The following is an 18,865-nucleotide window of genomic DNA, read 5'->3' as shown; positions in this document are numbered from 1 at the left end:
GTCCATCAGAATTGATCATCATATAATCTTGTTGCTGTGAACAATGATTTCCTGGTTCTGCTCATTTCACTTAGCATCACTTCATGTAAGTCTCCCTGAAACCATCCTGCTGATTGTTTCTTACAGAACAATAATATTCCATAACATTCACATATCAAGATTTATTCCACCATTCTCCAACTGATGGGCATCCACTCAATTTCCAGTTTCTTGCCACTACAAAAAGTGGGTCCCTTTCCCTCCTTTAAGATCTCTTTGGGATTTAATCCCAGTAGAAACACTGCTGGATCAAATGGGATGCATAGTTTGATAGCCCTTTCGACATAGTTGCAAATTGCTCTCCAGAATGGTTGGATCAATTCACAACTCCACTAACAATATTTTAATATTTGGACAGATCCTTAATAATTTTTCACAAAATAAGGAGAACAAAAATTTGAGAATCATTGATATAAGAAAATTACAAAGGACTTGTGATGACAAATACTCTCTACTTCTATAAAAAGAAATTATGGAGTATGAATACAGACTGAAGCATACTTTTTAAACTTTCTGTTTATTTCTTATATTTGGTATCTGTGTTTTTTTGATGACATGGCTAATATGTTAATATGTTTCGCATGGCTGCACATATTTTATCTATCATCAAATTGCTTGCCTTCTCAAGGAGAGGGAAGGGAGAGAATTTAGAACTCAATTTTTTAAAATGAATGTTAAAATTTATTTTTACACGAAATTTTAAAAAATAAATGTAAGGAAAAGAAGGGATAGCCAAATATTTGAATGATACTGAGGGAATTAGATTGTCAAAGGAGAGATTGTTGAGAGAAAAGGTCTGAGAAAAGAACCTTGAGAAATACCCATTTTAAGGAATGATTTGAGAGATAGGAAAGTACAGTGTTTCTGAAGCCAGACAGGGGAAGGTAGGGAGAGAAGAGGATATGTGAAATGAAGGCAGAGATCAACACCAGTGCTTCATGGAGACCAAGAATGATGACGACTGAAAGATGGTCAGTAGCCAGGTATAATGGCACATTCTGTATGATTCCAACTACCTGAAAGACTGAAAGTGGCAGACATCTTTAGCTTAGAAGTTTTAAGCCATAGTTGGCTAAACCAGTTAGATTTTACACTGAGTTTATGAATCTCCCAGTAATGTGGGATCACCAGAGTGCCTGAGGAGAGTATAACTATTCCAGATGTCCATCATTAGTGTCATCAACCTAAGAGTGATTGCTCCACTTCTAGCCTGCATGAAATAGTGAGATGCAGTATCCACAAAGAAACAAATATTAACAAATGCTGGATTTGGTGATTAGGAGGTCCTTAGTAAATTTTTAAGAGCAGTATAGTAAGAAAGAAATTAGCAAAGACAAAGAAATCTCCCTTTCTATGCCTTGAATTGAAAAAGAGAAAAAAAGAAAGGATAGGTCTAAAAGAGGGGTGCAAATAGGCCCCTCCAATTTTAAAATTCTAAGATTTGCAATTTTCTGTTATTTTCTTGTCCTGAGAATTCTGACCATGAGACATTTTGGAGAATAGGCATACCTCTATAATTGACTCTTGAGTTACTCAGGAGTTAATAGGGACAGAGAGATTGCAAAAGAGAGACATGCATGGGACAAAATGAAGCCTAGGAAGATTAATAACTTCAGAGAGCTTTTTACAAATGTAAGCCATAATGGTCCATCTATGACATAGATGAAATTTATGACATGGCATTTGGAGCAGTAGAAGGATTATAAGGGGATAAATAGGGAAGAGGGCAGATCAGTATGCAAGTCAGCCACTCTGAGGGAAGAACATACCTTCTCTCCATAAAAGGATTGATTCTGTAGCCTTGTCCTGTAATTAAAATACTAGTTGAAAGAGAGAAACCATGGTGATGCAAGTTTATTCATCATTTCAAATCAGTATATTTGGGGAGAGAAGGGAAAGTACAATATAATAATGATGAGAATTGTAGTAGAGAGATGAAGCTAGCATGATTATAAAGCACTGAGCTCAGCAGGGCTGGATTTTTTTCCTCCATTGTTAAGGTAATGAATTTCATTGCAGAGAATATGTAAGTGTGAGTGCTTGTAGGCAGATTTCCCCATTCTCTCCTGGGTTCTGTGTTTAACTGAAATCCATTTGAGTCTCCCCCCCCCCCAACCTCCAAATTTGAGCAGCTCTTGGCACTTAAGTCTAAACTTGAATAAAATGACTTTTAAAATAAAATATGCAAGGCTTTTAGATGACACAGAAAATTTTCCACAAAATTATCTAGAATGACAATCTAGTCTAATAATAATTTGGGAATTTTCCATGAAGATTGAAATATGACTCAAGAAGCTGAATTAAGATAGGGAATCTTCAGAGAGAGAATTTTGTTTTGCTAAACAATAGCTTTAGAGGCAGCTAATGGCATAATGGTTTGAATATTGGACTTGAAGTAAGAAAGACCTGAATTTAAATCCTGCCTCAGTCAACTTACTATTTATATAAATCTAGGAAAGTCATTTGACTTAAGTTGACAAGCATTTATTAAGTGTCCATTATGCATTAGGTATGTTGTTAAGTTTTGCAGAGAATAGTGTCTGGCCTGGAGTCAGGAAGTCCTGAGTTCAAATGTGGTCTCAAATACTTCCTAGATGTGTGACCTTGAGCAAATCACTTAAACTTGCTTGCATCAGTTTTCTCATCTGTAAAATAATTGGAAGAAGGAAATGGCAAAACACTCCAGGATCTTTGTTCCTTTTCTCCACCCCCCAACCCCCCCCAAAAAAAAAAACAAACAAACAAACAAAAAAAAACAAAACCTAATGAGATCTTGAAGAGTAGGATAACAACAAAATTTGAGGAGGGGAGTACACTTAAAAGGGAGACACATAATAACCCAAATGAGGTCACAAAGAGTAGGAAAAGAGTAGGACATGACTGAAATGACTGAAGGACAAACCACACCAAATACTGAGCTAAGAGCTGAAAAAAAGTAACAAAGGGAAAATTTTCATCCCCACTTTCCTAGTGTAGGAAATATAACACACTATTTCCTTGTGAATAGAGTCTCAATAAAAACTTGTCACTGGGATTGATTTGCAATCTAAGGGTGCTGAAATATGCTGGTGTTCTTGAGTGAAAGCAGAGTCCCCTGCTTCTCAGAAGTCCCCAGTTGCCCCTGGCAACTGCCTGTAGCTTCTAATATCACTCCTCCAGGAACCAGTTTCTCTGGTTCAACTAGGTAACCATTATAAGTCCGAGGAGAAATGAAGTTTGTAAAAAAAAATAAATAAATAAAATCGGTCCCTTGTATTTGTCTCCCTTTCTCTATCCTCTCCTTCTTCCTGGGTTTAATGTTTCAGGGAAGACCATAAAGAAGGGACAGAGGCTCTTAGGTAACCTTGGCCAAGGAAACAGCAATTCTGTTCAGAATTCAGCAAGCAGCTCTGCCGGCTGTTGGTCACACATTCTGCAGATTGTGTGAGTGGGTGGAAGAGGTGTTGAAATCTGTATTAATTTTGGTGGAAACATTTATGTGCCTCAATTAACTTCCAGGTGTCTTGGGTGCACATTGAGTACTAGCCTTTGCCTGAGAAAAGGGACAGTTTGCACACTGTGAACGTTTGTTGAGCCATATAATTAAATGCACAGGGCCTAAACAGAATAGTATGGGATGGAATCTAATCTAAATGACAGGTTTTCCCCCTCCAAACATCTCTGATAACAGCAGATGATCTAAATACAAAACACTGGGCTTTTTGCCAGAGTTTCTACTTGAAAACACCTGATAAAAGAAAGCTTAAGCTAAGTCCTCAATACAGTATTTCAGAAAAATAGCACAAAAGGACAATGTCACTGAGTAGTAACTCATTATTGTTGTTCATGAGCAAGTTTATACAGCTCTCTGCAAAGCAATATATCAGTCTCTATTCCCAAAGACTTTCTTTGATAAAAAATGTCTTATAGATGAGATCACACATATATTGAAGTGCTATATTGGAGCCAATAAATCAACAAGACTACTAAATATTTGTGGAACATGTGACATTCTGCATGGTACTTTGGGACATAGGAGACATTGACTTGGCCTTTAAGGAACCTCAGAACTAGCATCAATCAAGATTGTACTCAATTTAGGGCTTAAAAATAAAGATAGGTCAGGAAAAGAGTCTAGCATGGTTTGGGGAGAAAAAAGTTGGACATGGCAGAGAGGTAAAAGGGCTAAGTTGAGAATGTTATAGAAAATTCTTGAGTAGGATATCAGTTGTTGAAAAATCAGAGTATTAGAAAGGAAAAAAACATCTTACTGTATCCCTGCTATGAGTCTCTTCCTATCGCCCACTTTCATTTAGGATCTTAGTTACCTCAAGAATATTATGGAGGAGGGCTGGTAGTAAAAGCATAAACATGTATACCTAAACTAAAGGCCATGCATACAGGAGTGTATAAATATAAATTTGTGTGCATTGATTCACTAAGAAGTGATGGGAGTAATAAAGCAAATATATGTTTTGGTTTTAGTTTAATGGCTTTTTTGTAAATCACTTGACTTTCAAATCTTGGGCTGATTCTTTGTCATCTTGTGGAGGTGTGAGAGGTTCTAGAAATTTATCCTTAGGTTCTCAGTAAAGTTTCTCAACCTATAGAGACTTTGAGTGTAGGTTCATTGATGCTTCTGTCCATGTGTCATTTTAAGATTAATCTAGTTGAGTTCCAAGAGGGGTGATGAATTTTTTTTCAATTGCAGTTACTTAAAACTGTCCACTGAAGCATAGAATGGTTACCATCATCTGAACTAATGGAGGGAGACATATCAAAGTAATCATAATTCCATAATGTATTTATTATATTTTAATTGTATTAATTTAATTTTTTTATTCTGACTTTCACAAATATCAAAAGAAGCTTGAACATTTCTGTATATGAAACAATATAAAACCATGTTCTTCCATATAGATTGCTTTTTAAAATGCTTAATCAATTCAACATGTTACTTTCAAAGCTCTCCTGCTTGCTTATGCTTTCTTCTAAACTTCTTACTATTCTTTTCTGTGCATTTAAAACAAAATTGTTTTGATGGCCCTCTCTTTTCCTCTTACACTTTGAGTGTCACAGTACATGTAGGACAAGTCAAGAATTTACTCAGCTAGTCTATTGATCTGTATGACATAGAACCAACTGAGATTGCCAGTAAGGATTCAGGTAGGTAAAACCTTCAAATAGTTGCAAATCTTGGACTCTTACTGAACACATTCACATAGCTATTTTCGTAGCAATGGTTAGAGATAGATGTATCTATCCAGATATACATATTAATAGAAGCACAGCATAGTAATTTGTGGTTGAAAGGAGACTGAGAGATTGACTAATTAATACATCCTTTTATTTACAATGGAAACTGAAGCTCAGAAAGGTTTTATCTAAGGTTTGTACATTCATTGTTTTTTTCTTTCCGGTGTTTGAAAGTAATAAAAAGCAAGAAAAAAAGAGATATTTATTTTTGCTGCTATTCAAGTCTGTCAGCACTTAATTTATCCCATTTAATAGTAATAGTTCTTTAGTTTCAAGATAAATGCTTGTTTTTCACTTAACCTTCTTAAATATACTCCGAAGGATAACTTCTAAAGGTACAATTTGGTATTTGCCAGGAGTCTTTTAGCAAAATGCATGTGGGAAACTATAGTGTACTTGGATTAGTGATAATCCATTTTTATTGGTTGAACCCATGGAGATTCTGTATAATGCTGTGTACTGGAGGGCTATTTAAAAACCATGTTGTTATTTATAAATTATAATAAATCTCAAATGATGCTTCATATTCTTTGGACTCTCTAGAATGTTGCTCTTCTGGGTACCGCTTGCAATAAGATGGCCAATTTTTTATTTCTTTGGAAATTTGCCATGGTATTTCTTGAAAAATTATTGAAATTTAATTGACATATTCTTGAGTTTACGAGAATCTTAAACTCAAGAATTTACCATTATTGGCAAAGATTAGGAATGAGAATAATTGAGGTAGGCAATTTTTAAAAAATAGCTTTTTATTTTCAAAATACATGCAAAGATAGTTTTCCAACATACACTCTTGTAAAACCTTGTTTCCAATTTCTTCTCCCTCATCTTTCCTTAGACAGCAAGTAATTCAGTATAAGTTAAATACAAGCAATTTTTCTTTATATATTTCCACATTTATCATGGTTAGGCAACTATTTCTATAATTTACCAGTAGATTCTGAAGCTTAGTTTGTTCTAAGCCTTTTCTGGCTAGAGAGAGAGAGATGTTCTACAAAGACTCTTGATGTTCAGTGGAATTACCTTGCACATGTTTATTTACAATATTCAGATAATGCATTCATCTTGAGCATTCCTTCTAGCAGAAACTGTAAGGAAAATTTTAATTGGGCACAAATTGCAATCCCTCTGTTGTTCTGGCATCTGATTAACTAAAGATAGCTCTCATCTGAAATACTTGAACAGTAAGTAAACTGCCATAGCCCAAATCCATGCTGTCTCGTCTAGTCACAAAACAAAAAAAATTCTAGAAAAACTCTTTTATGGTCTAATTTGTTTGTCATGTGAAGTCTCTGGTTTCCTTCGAAATCAATTCAAATGATTCCATCTGTGAATGATCTTTCCTAATAGGCCCACTGTTAGTGTCCTTCTCCCTTTCCACTCCAGGTTACATCTTATTCTATTTTTTATAGACTTAAATGTTTAGTCTACCATCTTCTTTGAAGAAGAAGAATATTGGTTTTTGTTTTGTGTCTTGGCATAAAGTAGGTATTTAATAAGTACAATTTTTCTTGAGGTTGTGGGCATAATAGGAACTGACTGCTTCCAAATAATATTATTTTTGACTGTGTTATCTTTATTCCTAATACATCCCAAACATACAGTTAACTAGTGCTCTTAACTTTAGAGTGTATATAACTCCTTTGGAGATAGTGGCAGTAATCACATATTAAGTCTAGGATAATTGGCTAAGAATTTGGTGTCTGTTGCCAACTCTTGAACATCTACTTTTCTGACTGTTTGTGACAAGACTTTTTCCAATAGCTGTCAAAGCTGTGTCCTTCAGGTATGTCTATCCTTCTGTCATCTGCTATCTCTTATGTGTCCACCCATTATCTGATACATATCTATTTATTGATCTACAGCTATTCCTCTTTCATGGTTTATTTATTTATCTATTTATCCATCTATCTTGACAATAAGAATCCACTTCTCTGACATTTATCTACTATTCTATGTCTATCTCTCTATCATCTGACATCTAGCTATTATCTACATTTCTATTTTTTTGTTATTATTCAGTTGTTTTATAGTCATGCCCAATTCCTTGTGATTTCATTTAAAGTTTTCTTGGCAAGGAGGGTGAAGTGGTTTTCCATTTCCTTCTCTAGCTTATTTTACAGATGAAACTGAGGCAAACACTATTGAGTGACTCACCCAGTATTTTAGGGCAGAGTTGAACTCAGGAAGGTGAATCAGGAAGGCTCTAGGTTCGGCACTTTAGCTATTGTGCCACCTAGCTGCTCATTTTTCTACCTATCTAACTTTATTTATCATCTAACCCATATCAATTGTCTGTCTATCATCTATCTACCTACTAATCTATCCATATCTATCTGTTTGTCTGGCTCTCTTTTTCTATCTATCTAATATATAGTTCTGGGAAAAGCACAAGCCACCTTTAGAAATTCTGTCTGTTAAGGATCAATTTCTTGAGTTATTGATATGTGAAGAGCAGGCAGAAATGTTGGAAATGTCTTCTACAAATCTCTTGGCTCTCCCTATGAGAATGTGCTTCATAAAATAGTAATCATAAAAAGCTTTTCTTTGAAACAGGAGGAGATATGGATTTTAAATAACTTTTTTGCCTTTTAATGATGAAATAATTCTCTCAAGTGCTATAGAATTTTAAGTCATCATTGTTGAGTTACTTATAAGTAAGTCAGCTATATAGGTTTCTGATTATGGATTGATTTCTATCAATAAATATTTATTAGATATTGAGTAGCAAGTGATCAAAAATCTTTGCAGGCTGATAGCTATTCACAATCAAAACCCTTTATGTTAGCCACTAGCTAGATGTAGGAAATATAATGGCGAAAGAAACAACTCTTACCCTCAAGGAACTTATACTTTATCCAGTAGATAGAAGAGTAGTTTTGAGTCATTCTGTCATTTATTACTTGTGACAAGTCATTAGTTTCCTCATATATAAATGAGGGTGTTGACTTGATAGTCTCTAATGTGCTTCCATCTTGAGGCACAGAATCCCAGAAGCAGTTGTATATGGGATAGATCAGGAGATGTCCATGTTAGAAAGTGGCAATTAACCTGAGCTTTTTTTAAAAGATGTAGCCAGAAATTCCATGTGTATTTCTGAAATATTGCAAAGACCTCTGTATCCCAATAAAATTCTAATTACTTACTTTTTCACTTAGGCACATTGTGATAAATATACCACTTCATTTAGTCCATATGTTTCCTGATTCTTTGGGGTAGGTTGCCTTTATACCAGTTTATGTTATACACCTTATTAGAAAATCTTTATCAGTTTTTAGTGATCCCCAACTTTGAAGTGATCCTTGCCTAGTCCATCTAGTATGCTTCTGTCAGTCTGAGAATGCAGTATCTCTTCCCTAGCATAAGGAGACATTTGAGTAATATTTTAGGGAAGGAACTGCTGTATTCTGTTTCTAAATAATCTTACCCACACCTTTGCTATTTGTTTATGCTTCTTCAAGTCTCATAAAAAATATTTGTGTCTTCTCACTCTTTCATTTTGTTATTCCTAGCACTCTCAAGTGTTCTAAGTGGCAAAGAAAAACAGAGTATTTAATAGTCTCTGATGGAGTTTGTAAGCATCACAATTAGTCATTTTCCAGGATATAAAAAGTGCCATGCATCATCTCACCTTGTTCTTTTAGAGCACAATAAACAAGAAGGCACATGCTATTGATGGGAGCCAAGATTGCTGATTTATTGTCTCTCCTTTAGATGCTTCGTCAGAGAATGAAAGCTTACTATCTCAAAGGCTCCCACCTGCCTTCCCTAAAGATCATTGCACCTGTTCTTGCTTCTCTTTCTGCTGTTGTGAAACCATTTTATGTCTGATCCTTGGACTTGAATGTTTCCAATTACTGATTCGATCTATCTGAGTAGATGATTTTCTCTTAAAGTAGGAGTGCAAAGCAAGGTGTCCAGCAGTGTAAATGACTTTTAGTCACCAAAGAGATTCACTAAATGTCTTTATTTGTTGTGGTTTGTTCCAGAGTTGGTGATGCTGCTGGAATGGTGGTCAGGTACTCAGTGCACGCTCTACACGGAACCCAAGGATTATGGCAAGTACGGGAAGGAAAATGCCATCGTAATCCTTAACCACAACTTTGAAATCGACTTTCTCTGTGGTTGGAACTTTTGTGAACGATTTGGGGTCTTAGGGGTGAGTCATACTTTATCTTAGGGCAAATGAGATAATTTGCTCTTGTTCATTACTATAACTTGATTTTTCTCTCCAATTTATTGAGAATTTCTGGAAGTGACTAATGTATCTACCTGGTTAAAATATTCTTAAGAAGTTTATATGTATTATCACTTATTCGTTCTTGGGCACTTGGAAAAATATGCTTTTATAGAAGAGAAGAAAAGGAGAAGGGAAGTTAGGTAACTTGGGGCCATATAGATGGAGCAGGCTTAACGTACCCTAACCCTAACCCTAACCCTAAACCCTAAATGCTCCTCAAATCCTTATAAAGAATACTTGAATAAGTTCCTATAAGAGAAAAGGAGGTCTTAGCTACTCCTTGCTTCCAATAAAATGTAAAATCTTTATGACTAAGAAAATGCAAAATCCCACCTTTGTCTTGAAAAAAAAGTTGTAATTGTTTTTGTTATGTTGAGTTGCTTCCTTCTTTGAGACTCTTTCTCCTTTGTTCCCTCTCTCATTTGGATGGGCCACCAAGTCAAAATGAAACATTCATTTCTGCCTCTCCCATTCAGTCTAGAGTGAATCAAAATTTTCCGTGACCCAAGATAAGTATGAACCCCCAACCCTGAGCTTATTTCTCTTTTTAGCTAGATGTGCAATTATTTTCATATCATGAAAGTTTCTCTTCATATTGAAATGGCCTCATCGGGCAATTCAATCAAACTTGGAGTATTCAACCTACTTAAGTGTTACCTGGGCATACTTGAGCTCTGGTTTTCAAAATGTGGTACTTGAGGAACATCTACATGGTCTGCTTTTTACTCTGAATGAGTGAATGAATGAATCAAAAAAGTATTTATTACATGCTTCATATACAAAACCCTATTCTAAAGTGCTGAAAGATACAAATAGAAAAGTAAGACTATTCTTGCTTTCAAGGACTTCATATTGTTTATAACATGACAATATCTGTACTTTAGTTGAAGAATTAAAACACTTTTTGTATCACTGTTTCTTGGGAAAAAATCAATTGATGGGCACAACTATAAAAATATTTAATTGCTTCTTTGGGGCTATGTTACTCAAGTCAGGACTTGGAATTCTGGTTTCAAATTTCATCTTTTATCACCTTTTTATTCCTGGCAAGTTACATCCCCTTCAAGGCTTCAGGCAACTTACTAGATTGGTTATAGATTGATCATCACTTATATTAATCAAGGAAATTTCCACACCAGTACAATCACACATTGTGACTTTGTAGCATATTTTTGTTTTTGCTTGTACTTTTTTAGTATGACAAATACAAATCCTTTCCTAGCTCCATATCTTGTCCTCTTCATGTAGAGGAGAAGGAATTGAACTAATGGGGAAGGGAATTGTGAGGGAGGAACAGGGGAAAGATAACAGAGATAATCTAAAAAGAGGCATAGAGGGATAATGATATAGAAACAATTAAATGTAAACATAAAGATATATACAAAAAAGGCGGAGACCAACACAGAAAATTACAAAGAATAACAACTCCATTTTGTGACATATAATATTTTGCTGTTAATGGCTTTCAAACTTTCTTTTTTTTTTTTTTTTTTCCCAACTATAGACCCACATGAGGAAATTCCTGATGTGGTAAATCAGTTGCCTGTGAATGTCTTAGTGTCCTATTTAAATAAATAGAATCATTAAATGAATTAAGCCCCACAAGCAATGCCTTGCTGATAAGTGAAGGAACCCCTTTTAAAAGGGTATCCAGGTAGAAGGCTAGAAAGACAACACTCTCTATGGGGGAAAAAAAATTGGGTTTTAGTGGGCTGCAAAATACTAAAATGAGTCATTAGAGTGAAGGGCAGCCTGGAAAACTAATATAATCCTTGGCTACGAGAATAGAGGCACAACATTGAGTACTCCATTTTACTGTTCTCTGGATTGGTCATATCCCTTTTACTGTTGGTTTTAGCTCAAACCATTATATTTCACAAAGAATACTGAATAACTAGAGTATATCTGCATTTCTCTGCTTCTTCATATTCTTTGTCATTGAAGTTTTTTGGCCCATCTCAGAATAATGGTTTAAGTACATTAAATAAAATACATAGGATTACCAACTATACAAAGGAAACTAACTATATTGACACAGTTATTAACATAAAGGAATATTTATTAAATTAAATCATTATTAGCAATAACTATATTAAATATAACTAACACATAATCAAATATGAATTATGTATATAGTTATAAACAAAATAAAATTATTAATTAATTGAAATTATCTATTTTAAATATTCTTTTCTTTTTAAATTTTGAGTTTCAAATTGTCTCCCTCTATCCCATTCCTCTCTCCCACTTAATGAAAAACTAGTAAGATGATATCAACTATACATGTGAAATCATGTAAAACATCTACACATTAGCCATATTTTTAAACAGAGGAGAAAAAAAAAGAAAACTCTTCAAAACCCAGAAAACTTCAAGGTTACACTCAGATTTCATCAATTCTCTCTGGAGATAGATAGCATTTTTTCATTATGTGTTCCCTGAAATTGTCTTGGATCATTGCATTGATCAGAACAGTCAAGTCTTTCACAATTTTACACAATTGTGTGTACACAATATTACAACATTGTTTTTGCTATACACAATGCTCTCTTGATTCTTCTCATTACTTTAGTATCAGGTCATATAGATCTTGCCATATTTTTTTGAAACCACATCCATCATCATTTCCCCACAACACAATAATACTCTATCACAATCATATGCTATAACTTGTTCAGCCATTAACCAATTAATGAACATCTCTTTGACTTCCAGTTATTTGCCTGCCAAAGAGCTGCCTTAAATATTTTTGTACATATAGGACCTTTTCTTTTTTCCATTGATTTATTTGAAGTATAAGCCTACTAGTGGTATTGCAGGATCAAAGGTTATACACAGTTTTATAGCCCTTTGAGTATAGTTTCAAAATGTTTTCCAGAATGATTGAACCAGTCATAACTGTACCAGTACTTCGTTAGTATACCAGTTTTTTCTTATCCCCTCCAGCATTTGTCATTTCTGATGTGTGAAGTGTTATCTCAGAATGGTTTTCATTTGCCTTTCTCTAATCCATAATTATTTAGAGGATTTTTTCCATATGACCATAGCTTTGATTTCTTCCTCTAAAAACTGGTTGTTTGTATTCTTTGACCATTTCTTGTTTATATTATTTCATATTTTTATTAGTTCTGGTAAGCATTTTTTTTAATAAGTTGGATATAGATTTTCTTTGGGATTTCTTGCAAAACCAAGTGACTTGAAAGCAATGGCTCGATAGTATTTGTTTTACCTTATATTTTATCTTTTCCCCCAATTACCAAGTGTTATTCTTTCCCTTTTAAACAAGCCTCCTCCCACTAAAAAAAGAAAAACAAAATCTTTATAACAAATATGTATTATAACAAGTGGAACAAAATAAATACACCTATTTTTGGGTCCAAAAATATGAGTCATCTGCATCTCTTGTCCATTTCTTCTCTTTGAGGAGGATGGCAGAATGCTTTTTAAAATTGATGGTCTGTAATCATAATTGATTATTACATTGATCAAGGTTCTTGTCTTTTAAAGTGACTGAAAGTGACTTTGGAAGTGTGGGAATCATTGCTCAATAGTATTCTCATATATTTTGAGATATCTTGTTCAAGTGCTATTTCCTGGTTTAATTTTTTTTTTTAAAGTCTCCTAAGTCACAGCTGCTTTTTCAAATAAATAACCTTCAGTAACAGTGTGAATCATTTCCCTCTTTCTCCAGTAAAGGAAGAATATTAAAATATTTGTTATTTTTGTTGTTATTGTTAAATTGTTTTTCATTCATGTCCAAAACTTTGATGCTATCTGAAATTTTCTTGGCAAAGATACTGTAGTTCTTCATTTCCATCTCTAGCACATTTTACAGATGAGGAAACTGAGGCAAACAGGATTAAATGACTTGTCCAAGGTCACACAGTGTCTAAGGGTAGATTTGAATTCATGAAGATGCCTTACTCCAGGCCTGGTACTCTTCACTGTACCACCTAGCTGTCTTGGCTGATATTTTGCCAATTATAATTAATTGAAGGGCTTATATGGAGCAGGCCTCGATCTAAAACAGTGCAAAGACCTGAAAAGATTAAAGGGAAAACAATTGTAGCTTTCATTGGAAATTGTTGGAAATTTTGTTGGGAATTGGACCAATTAAGATGGAAATCTTTTTTTTCCTCCCAAGGGAACTTCTAGAAGGAGGACAAAGCCATTTTACCCAGTAATTGTTTGATATCAAATATCAGATAATTCATCTGGCAATATTCCAAAGTGGCAGGTTTATTTTTGTGGACCCTTAAAAGTAGTAGAAAACCGCTTCATTGCATATTCATCATTTAATGGACAACTTGTATAAGCAAAAGGAATCTCTTCAAGGATGTGTGTGATTGGAAAAGGAGGCAAACTGGCTCTACAAGGAGAGATACATGATATAGACATCTGAATGTGGGATTGGTGGCCAAAAAATATTTTAAAAACTAAAAGAAGACTTCTACTCAATTGGGTAGATTGAAGAATCATAAATTTAGAACCAGAAAGTACCATTTAGTTCAATCTTCTTCATTTTATAGATCCAGGCTTCTTAAATATTTCCCACTCAAGATCCCTTTGGGTCTGGGAAATTGGTATGCAGTGCTGACTATTTTGCTATTGGTATATAAAATAGTTATACAAATCAAACATTTACTGATAATAAATCATAATTTCATGACTCTAACATTGAGCTACTCAGCCCCAAATGAGGCTGTAACCCATGGTTTGAAAAGCTTTGTTACAGAGGAAGTAATTGAGGCCCAAAATCACACAGATGGTAAACATCAGAGTGGCAGATGCTTTATTTTTTTTTTTTAATTCCAGAGTTAGTGCCTTTTCTACTGTTCTTACTGCCTCCTATGGCAGAATTCTATACCTGGAACTCTTCTTCATCTATGTTTCCTGATTTTCAAGTCCTAGCTAAAATCCCACTTACAATAGGAAAGATTTTTTTTTTTTTTGATTTCCCTTAATGCTAGTACCTTCCATCTGTTGATTACCATTCATTTATCTGGTATGTACCTTTTTTGCATATAATTGTCTTATGAATCTCCCATTGGACCATGAATATGAGCAAGGGAGATTTTTTTTTCCTTTGTATCCCTAGCACATAAAATACTGCTTGGCATATAATAGGCTCTTAATCAATGCAGAATATGCCTTTAATGCCCCACCCCCAAACCAGGACTGTTCCAAATTGCTTGTGATGCCATAAAATTAATTTTATTCTTGAATTCTCTCTAATTCCCACCTGAGATGGTAATTCATTGCATAATACATAATGCTTGTACTGTATAATAGGTGGTATTTATGGCATCTAGTATGTTTATTTAATTTTGGTCTGTGGGGAAAAGAATGCACAGAAATTTGGCAGAATGTAAACATCAAAGTTATAGCATGAGAAGAGATCTTACATATCATCTATTCCTACCTTGTTTTATCAGTTGGGAAATGAACACTCAATATACTTAATTGGTTTACCTAAAGTCACATTAAAACCTAGACCTTAAACCAAGGTTTATTAACTTCAAATCTAGTCTTGTGTTCACTGTTTCTACTCCCATACCCCTTTTCTCTATTTCCCTTTACCTTCCTCTCTTATTGCCTCTTAACCCTCCTTCCCTTCTCCCCCTCTCAAAAATATGTTTCATGATACATTTAAGTGTCAGGTTAAGTTCTGATTTCTTAAAATTTTAGTGTTTTTTTTTTAATCTTAAAATATGTTCATACTATCTAGCTCTCTCAAAGAAAATACATGATAGTTTTTATATAGATTGATTGGGAACCTTTTCCATGTAATTTTAAAAATATAAATTGATGTCATTAAGTCATAGTTATTTCTTTTTTCAATTTTGGAAAATATTGTATTCATTCAATGCCATATAGTCTATATTTTATGACATTTTCAGAACTAATATCTTTCATGAAGAAAAACTCCCATGTTGTCCTAGTCTGAAAACAAAGCTTATTTTAATGAATTGTGATGGTAAGTATAGAAAGGGTTACTTAAAAGTATCCATTTATTCATTCATTCATTCACTTGACAGATACTAATACTTACAATGTACAAAGCATTATGTTACAAAGAACTCTTTTCTGCCAAGAAATTTTTAATCTAGTAAGGGAAATTTTTTATATACATATATAAGTTTATATAATAAGGCACTCGTGATACATTTTTATGAAAGTAGCAACCAAGGCATGTCTTGAAAAATGGTTATTTTTGTTTTCAGAAAAATAAGATAGGGTATTTTAGTTGGTGCAAAAAGATTTTTAAAAAGGCCAAACTGCTTTTTAAGTCACAAATAATAGTCTATTTGTTGTTGGAGTAGAACATATATGGAGAGATGTAGCAAATCAGGAAAGGTAGATTATTAGATCCAGATTGTGAGGGGTCTTCAATGCAAGATTAGATAAGAGACCTTATGTTGACTAGGATAGTTTAAAAGTGTGTGCTTTATTTGGCCAAATTATCATGCTGAGTATAATATTTTATTAGAATCTAAAAAATGCATAGTATATTCTTTTAAAGGATTTATTGCAGTGATTTTGGGATCATTGAGTTGAATCAAAATAACAACTCTTAAAGTTTGACCTACTGTTTTATTTAACTCAAATTCCTTTAGAAAAGTACCCATAGAATGGCATAAGATTATAAAAACTTTAGACCTTGGAAATTTGCTCAAATGTTGAAATGCGAGCTCACCTCAAATTTTTCATGGTCTATATTAGTTTTTAACTGAGAATTTTCATCAGTTAAACCTTTCAGCTAAACCTTTCAATTAAAATGTATCTAAAGTTCAAAACTTTAAAAATGCTATACATATTTGTTCTTGCCAAATTTCAATTAAAGTTTTCAAAGTGTATGTTGCTGCCTAGTGACTGAGTGCTGAACTTAAGAGTCAGGAAAATTTGAGTTCAAAATTCTGCCTTAGATGTGGAGCCAATATGGTGAAATCCATCCTAGAATCCAGCTAAACTCAACATTCCTCTCTGAATAAATTTAAAATAAATGCCTCAAATCAAATTTTGGAGCAGCAGAGCCAATTAAAGATCAGAGTGAGACATTCTTCCAGCCTAAAACAGTTAAAGAGATTATCAGGAGAGGTCTGTGACTGGAGTAGGCTCTTGTTTGACACAATCACCAATGGTGGGCTTTGGAAATGGCTGTGATAGCAACCCCAAAAGGCACTTACATAAAAAAGCATGCAAGGAAAAGTTTTTACAATGGAGAGGAAAATGGGGGAGCAGGCAATGCTTGATCCTTACTTTCACTGGAATTGGTTCAAAGAAAAAAGATCACATAAACATACCCATAGAATTAATTACAGAAATCTATTTATTATAATTAAAAGGGATATAGGAGGGGAAGAGGATAATGGATGAGGGGAGAGAGAGATAAAAGGGAGGACAATTTAAGACAGTGATCAGAAGTAAAACAAAGAACAAGATAAAAAGAGAAAGAAAGATGAAAGAAAATTGGAGGGAGGGAACTACATAGTAATCATAACTTGAAGGCAGCTAGGTGAAGAGAGTGCCAGCCTTGAAGTTGTGATGACTCAACTGCCAGAGTTCAAATCCGGCCTCAGACACTTATTTAGCTCTGTAATTCTGGGCAAGTCACTCAACTCTGCCTCAGTTTCCTCATCTGTAAAGCCATGAATAATTAGACAGGATTGAACATTAACCAAATCGTGACTGAGAATGTGAATGGGATGAGTTCATAAAATGGATACCAGAATGAATTAGGAACCAGAATCTAATAATATGTTGCTCGTAAGAGACATACTTGAAACACAAAGACACAGTTAAAATAAAGATCTGGAGCAGAATCTATTATGCTTTAGTTGAAGTAACAAAGGCAAGGATAGCAATCATTATTTCAGACAAAACAAAAGCAAAAAAGAGACCTAATTAAAAGAGATAATCAGGGAAATGATATTTTGCTAAAAGGTACTTATATAGACAATGATGTAATATTAAAAGTTTTTACAAATTTTTCTGATAAAGATCTCATTTCTTAAATAATAGGGAAATGATTCAAATTTATAAAAATCAGACATGTTAAAGAAAGATATTAGCTTAAAAAGGCCAACGTCTCCCACTTTATCCAGGGCCATCTCCAATCATCTTGATTTATATCTGGCCACTGAACCAGGTGGCTCTAGAGGGGAAAGTGAAGTGTTTGTTATTAAGTGATATTGAAGTATTCCTGAATGCGGTCATGAGGATGAAACTCTGTATTTGACTTTGGCAGATGGGTGTGGGTTAGTCTGTGCATTAGTATGGGAGCCTAGAAGCTGGGAGTTCTTAGAGAGATATATTTCTTGATGTTTGTTTTCATCATGTTCCTTGGGGAAATGACTAATTGTGGAATCATGTTCATTTTGCTTGGTAATACTTTGGGATTTTCCCAGGATCTTAATGATTTATGGTATTTTTTTTTTTTTCTGACAGTAGAATTGCTAGAAGATACGGACTCAATGACAAAAAAATGGATTAGATCAGATATGCATCATCCTAGTTAGCACAAACAAAATGGCTCTCTTGACTTGTTCCTGTTAATTCACATACCAGTCTTATCTTGAAGAACTGTGGAGGTGAAGTCGAAGCAACACACTTGACTTTGTGACCAGAAGGCCAACTTTAGAGGCCTGGAATTATTTCCTACTTATCTGTCTTAGAGCGTATCATTTTATCTTGATGAATTTCAGTTTATTCATCTCTAAAAGGAAAAAAAAAATCTGTATCACTAACAGGACTTTTGTCAGGATCAAATTTTTATATATAATATATGCATACACATGCATATAGATATATTTTCTAAATGTGCACGTATATACATCCATTATACACAACTATAAATACGTGTGCACATGCATATAGACATGTATAAATTTACATGATGATGTATACAACAGTAAGGCACTGAATAAATGTGTCATCATCATTATTTTCATCAAGTTATTAATCTTCCTACTTTCTACAATAACTGAAATAGGTTTTTACTTTGAAAATACTTTAACTTTAGTAATACTACTTTATGTTACATTTAAATGTAGCTGCAGGAATGCATTATCATCTTCATTATAAACAGATTTATTTTTAAAAAATAAGGACATGATCAATTCTATTGTACAGCTTTGTCCTGTAATAGAATCCTTATAGGTATATCTTAAGTGCCATAGTTAGTAAGGTCTGTTGGCAAGATGGTGAAGTGGACAGAGTGCCAGAACTGGGACCTGGAAGGCTCATCTGCATTACTTTAAATTCAGCCTTAAACATTTGCCAGCAGTGTGAATCTCAGTTAAGTCACTTACCCCCATTTGCCTCAGTTTCCTTATCTGTAAAATGAGCTGG

General features: G+C 34.1%; 1 protein-coding gene across 1 annotated transcript in view; it reads left to right on the top strand.

The window, feature by feature from the left end:
• Nucleotides 1–18,865, top strand: part of AGPAT4 (1-acylglycerol-3-phosphate O-acyltransferase 4) — a 170,646-nt gene that overhangs the window by 117,977 nt on the left and 33,804 nt on the right. The window contains exon 3 of the mRNA XM_051998071.1: nucleotides 9,264–9,433. Within this exon, the coding sequence (XP_051854031.1) occupies nucleotides 9,264–9,433 (170 nt within the window). The remainder of the gene's footprint in view (nucleotides 1–9,263; nucleotides 9,434–18,865) is intronic.

Source organism: Antechinus flavipes, chromosome 4 (genome assembly GCF_016432865.1).
Source record: "Antechinus flavipes isolate AdamAnt ecotype Samford, QLD, Australia chromosome 4, AdamAnt_v2, whole genome shotgun sequence".
NCBI classification, from domain to species: Eukaryota; Metazoa; Chordata; class Mammalia; order Dasyuromorphia; family Dasyuridae; genus Antechinus; species Antechinus flavipes.
Note: the sequence above shows the minus strand (reverse complement) of the source record. Positions and strands in the feature narration are given on the sequence as shown.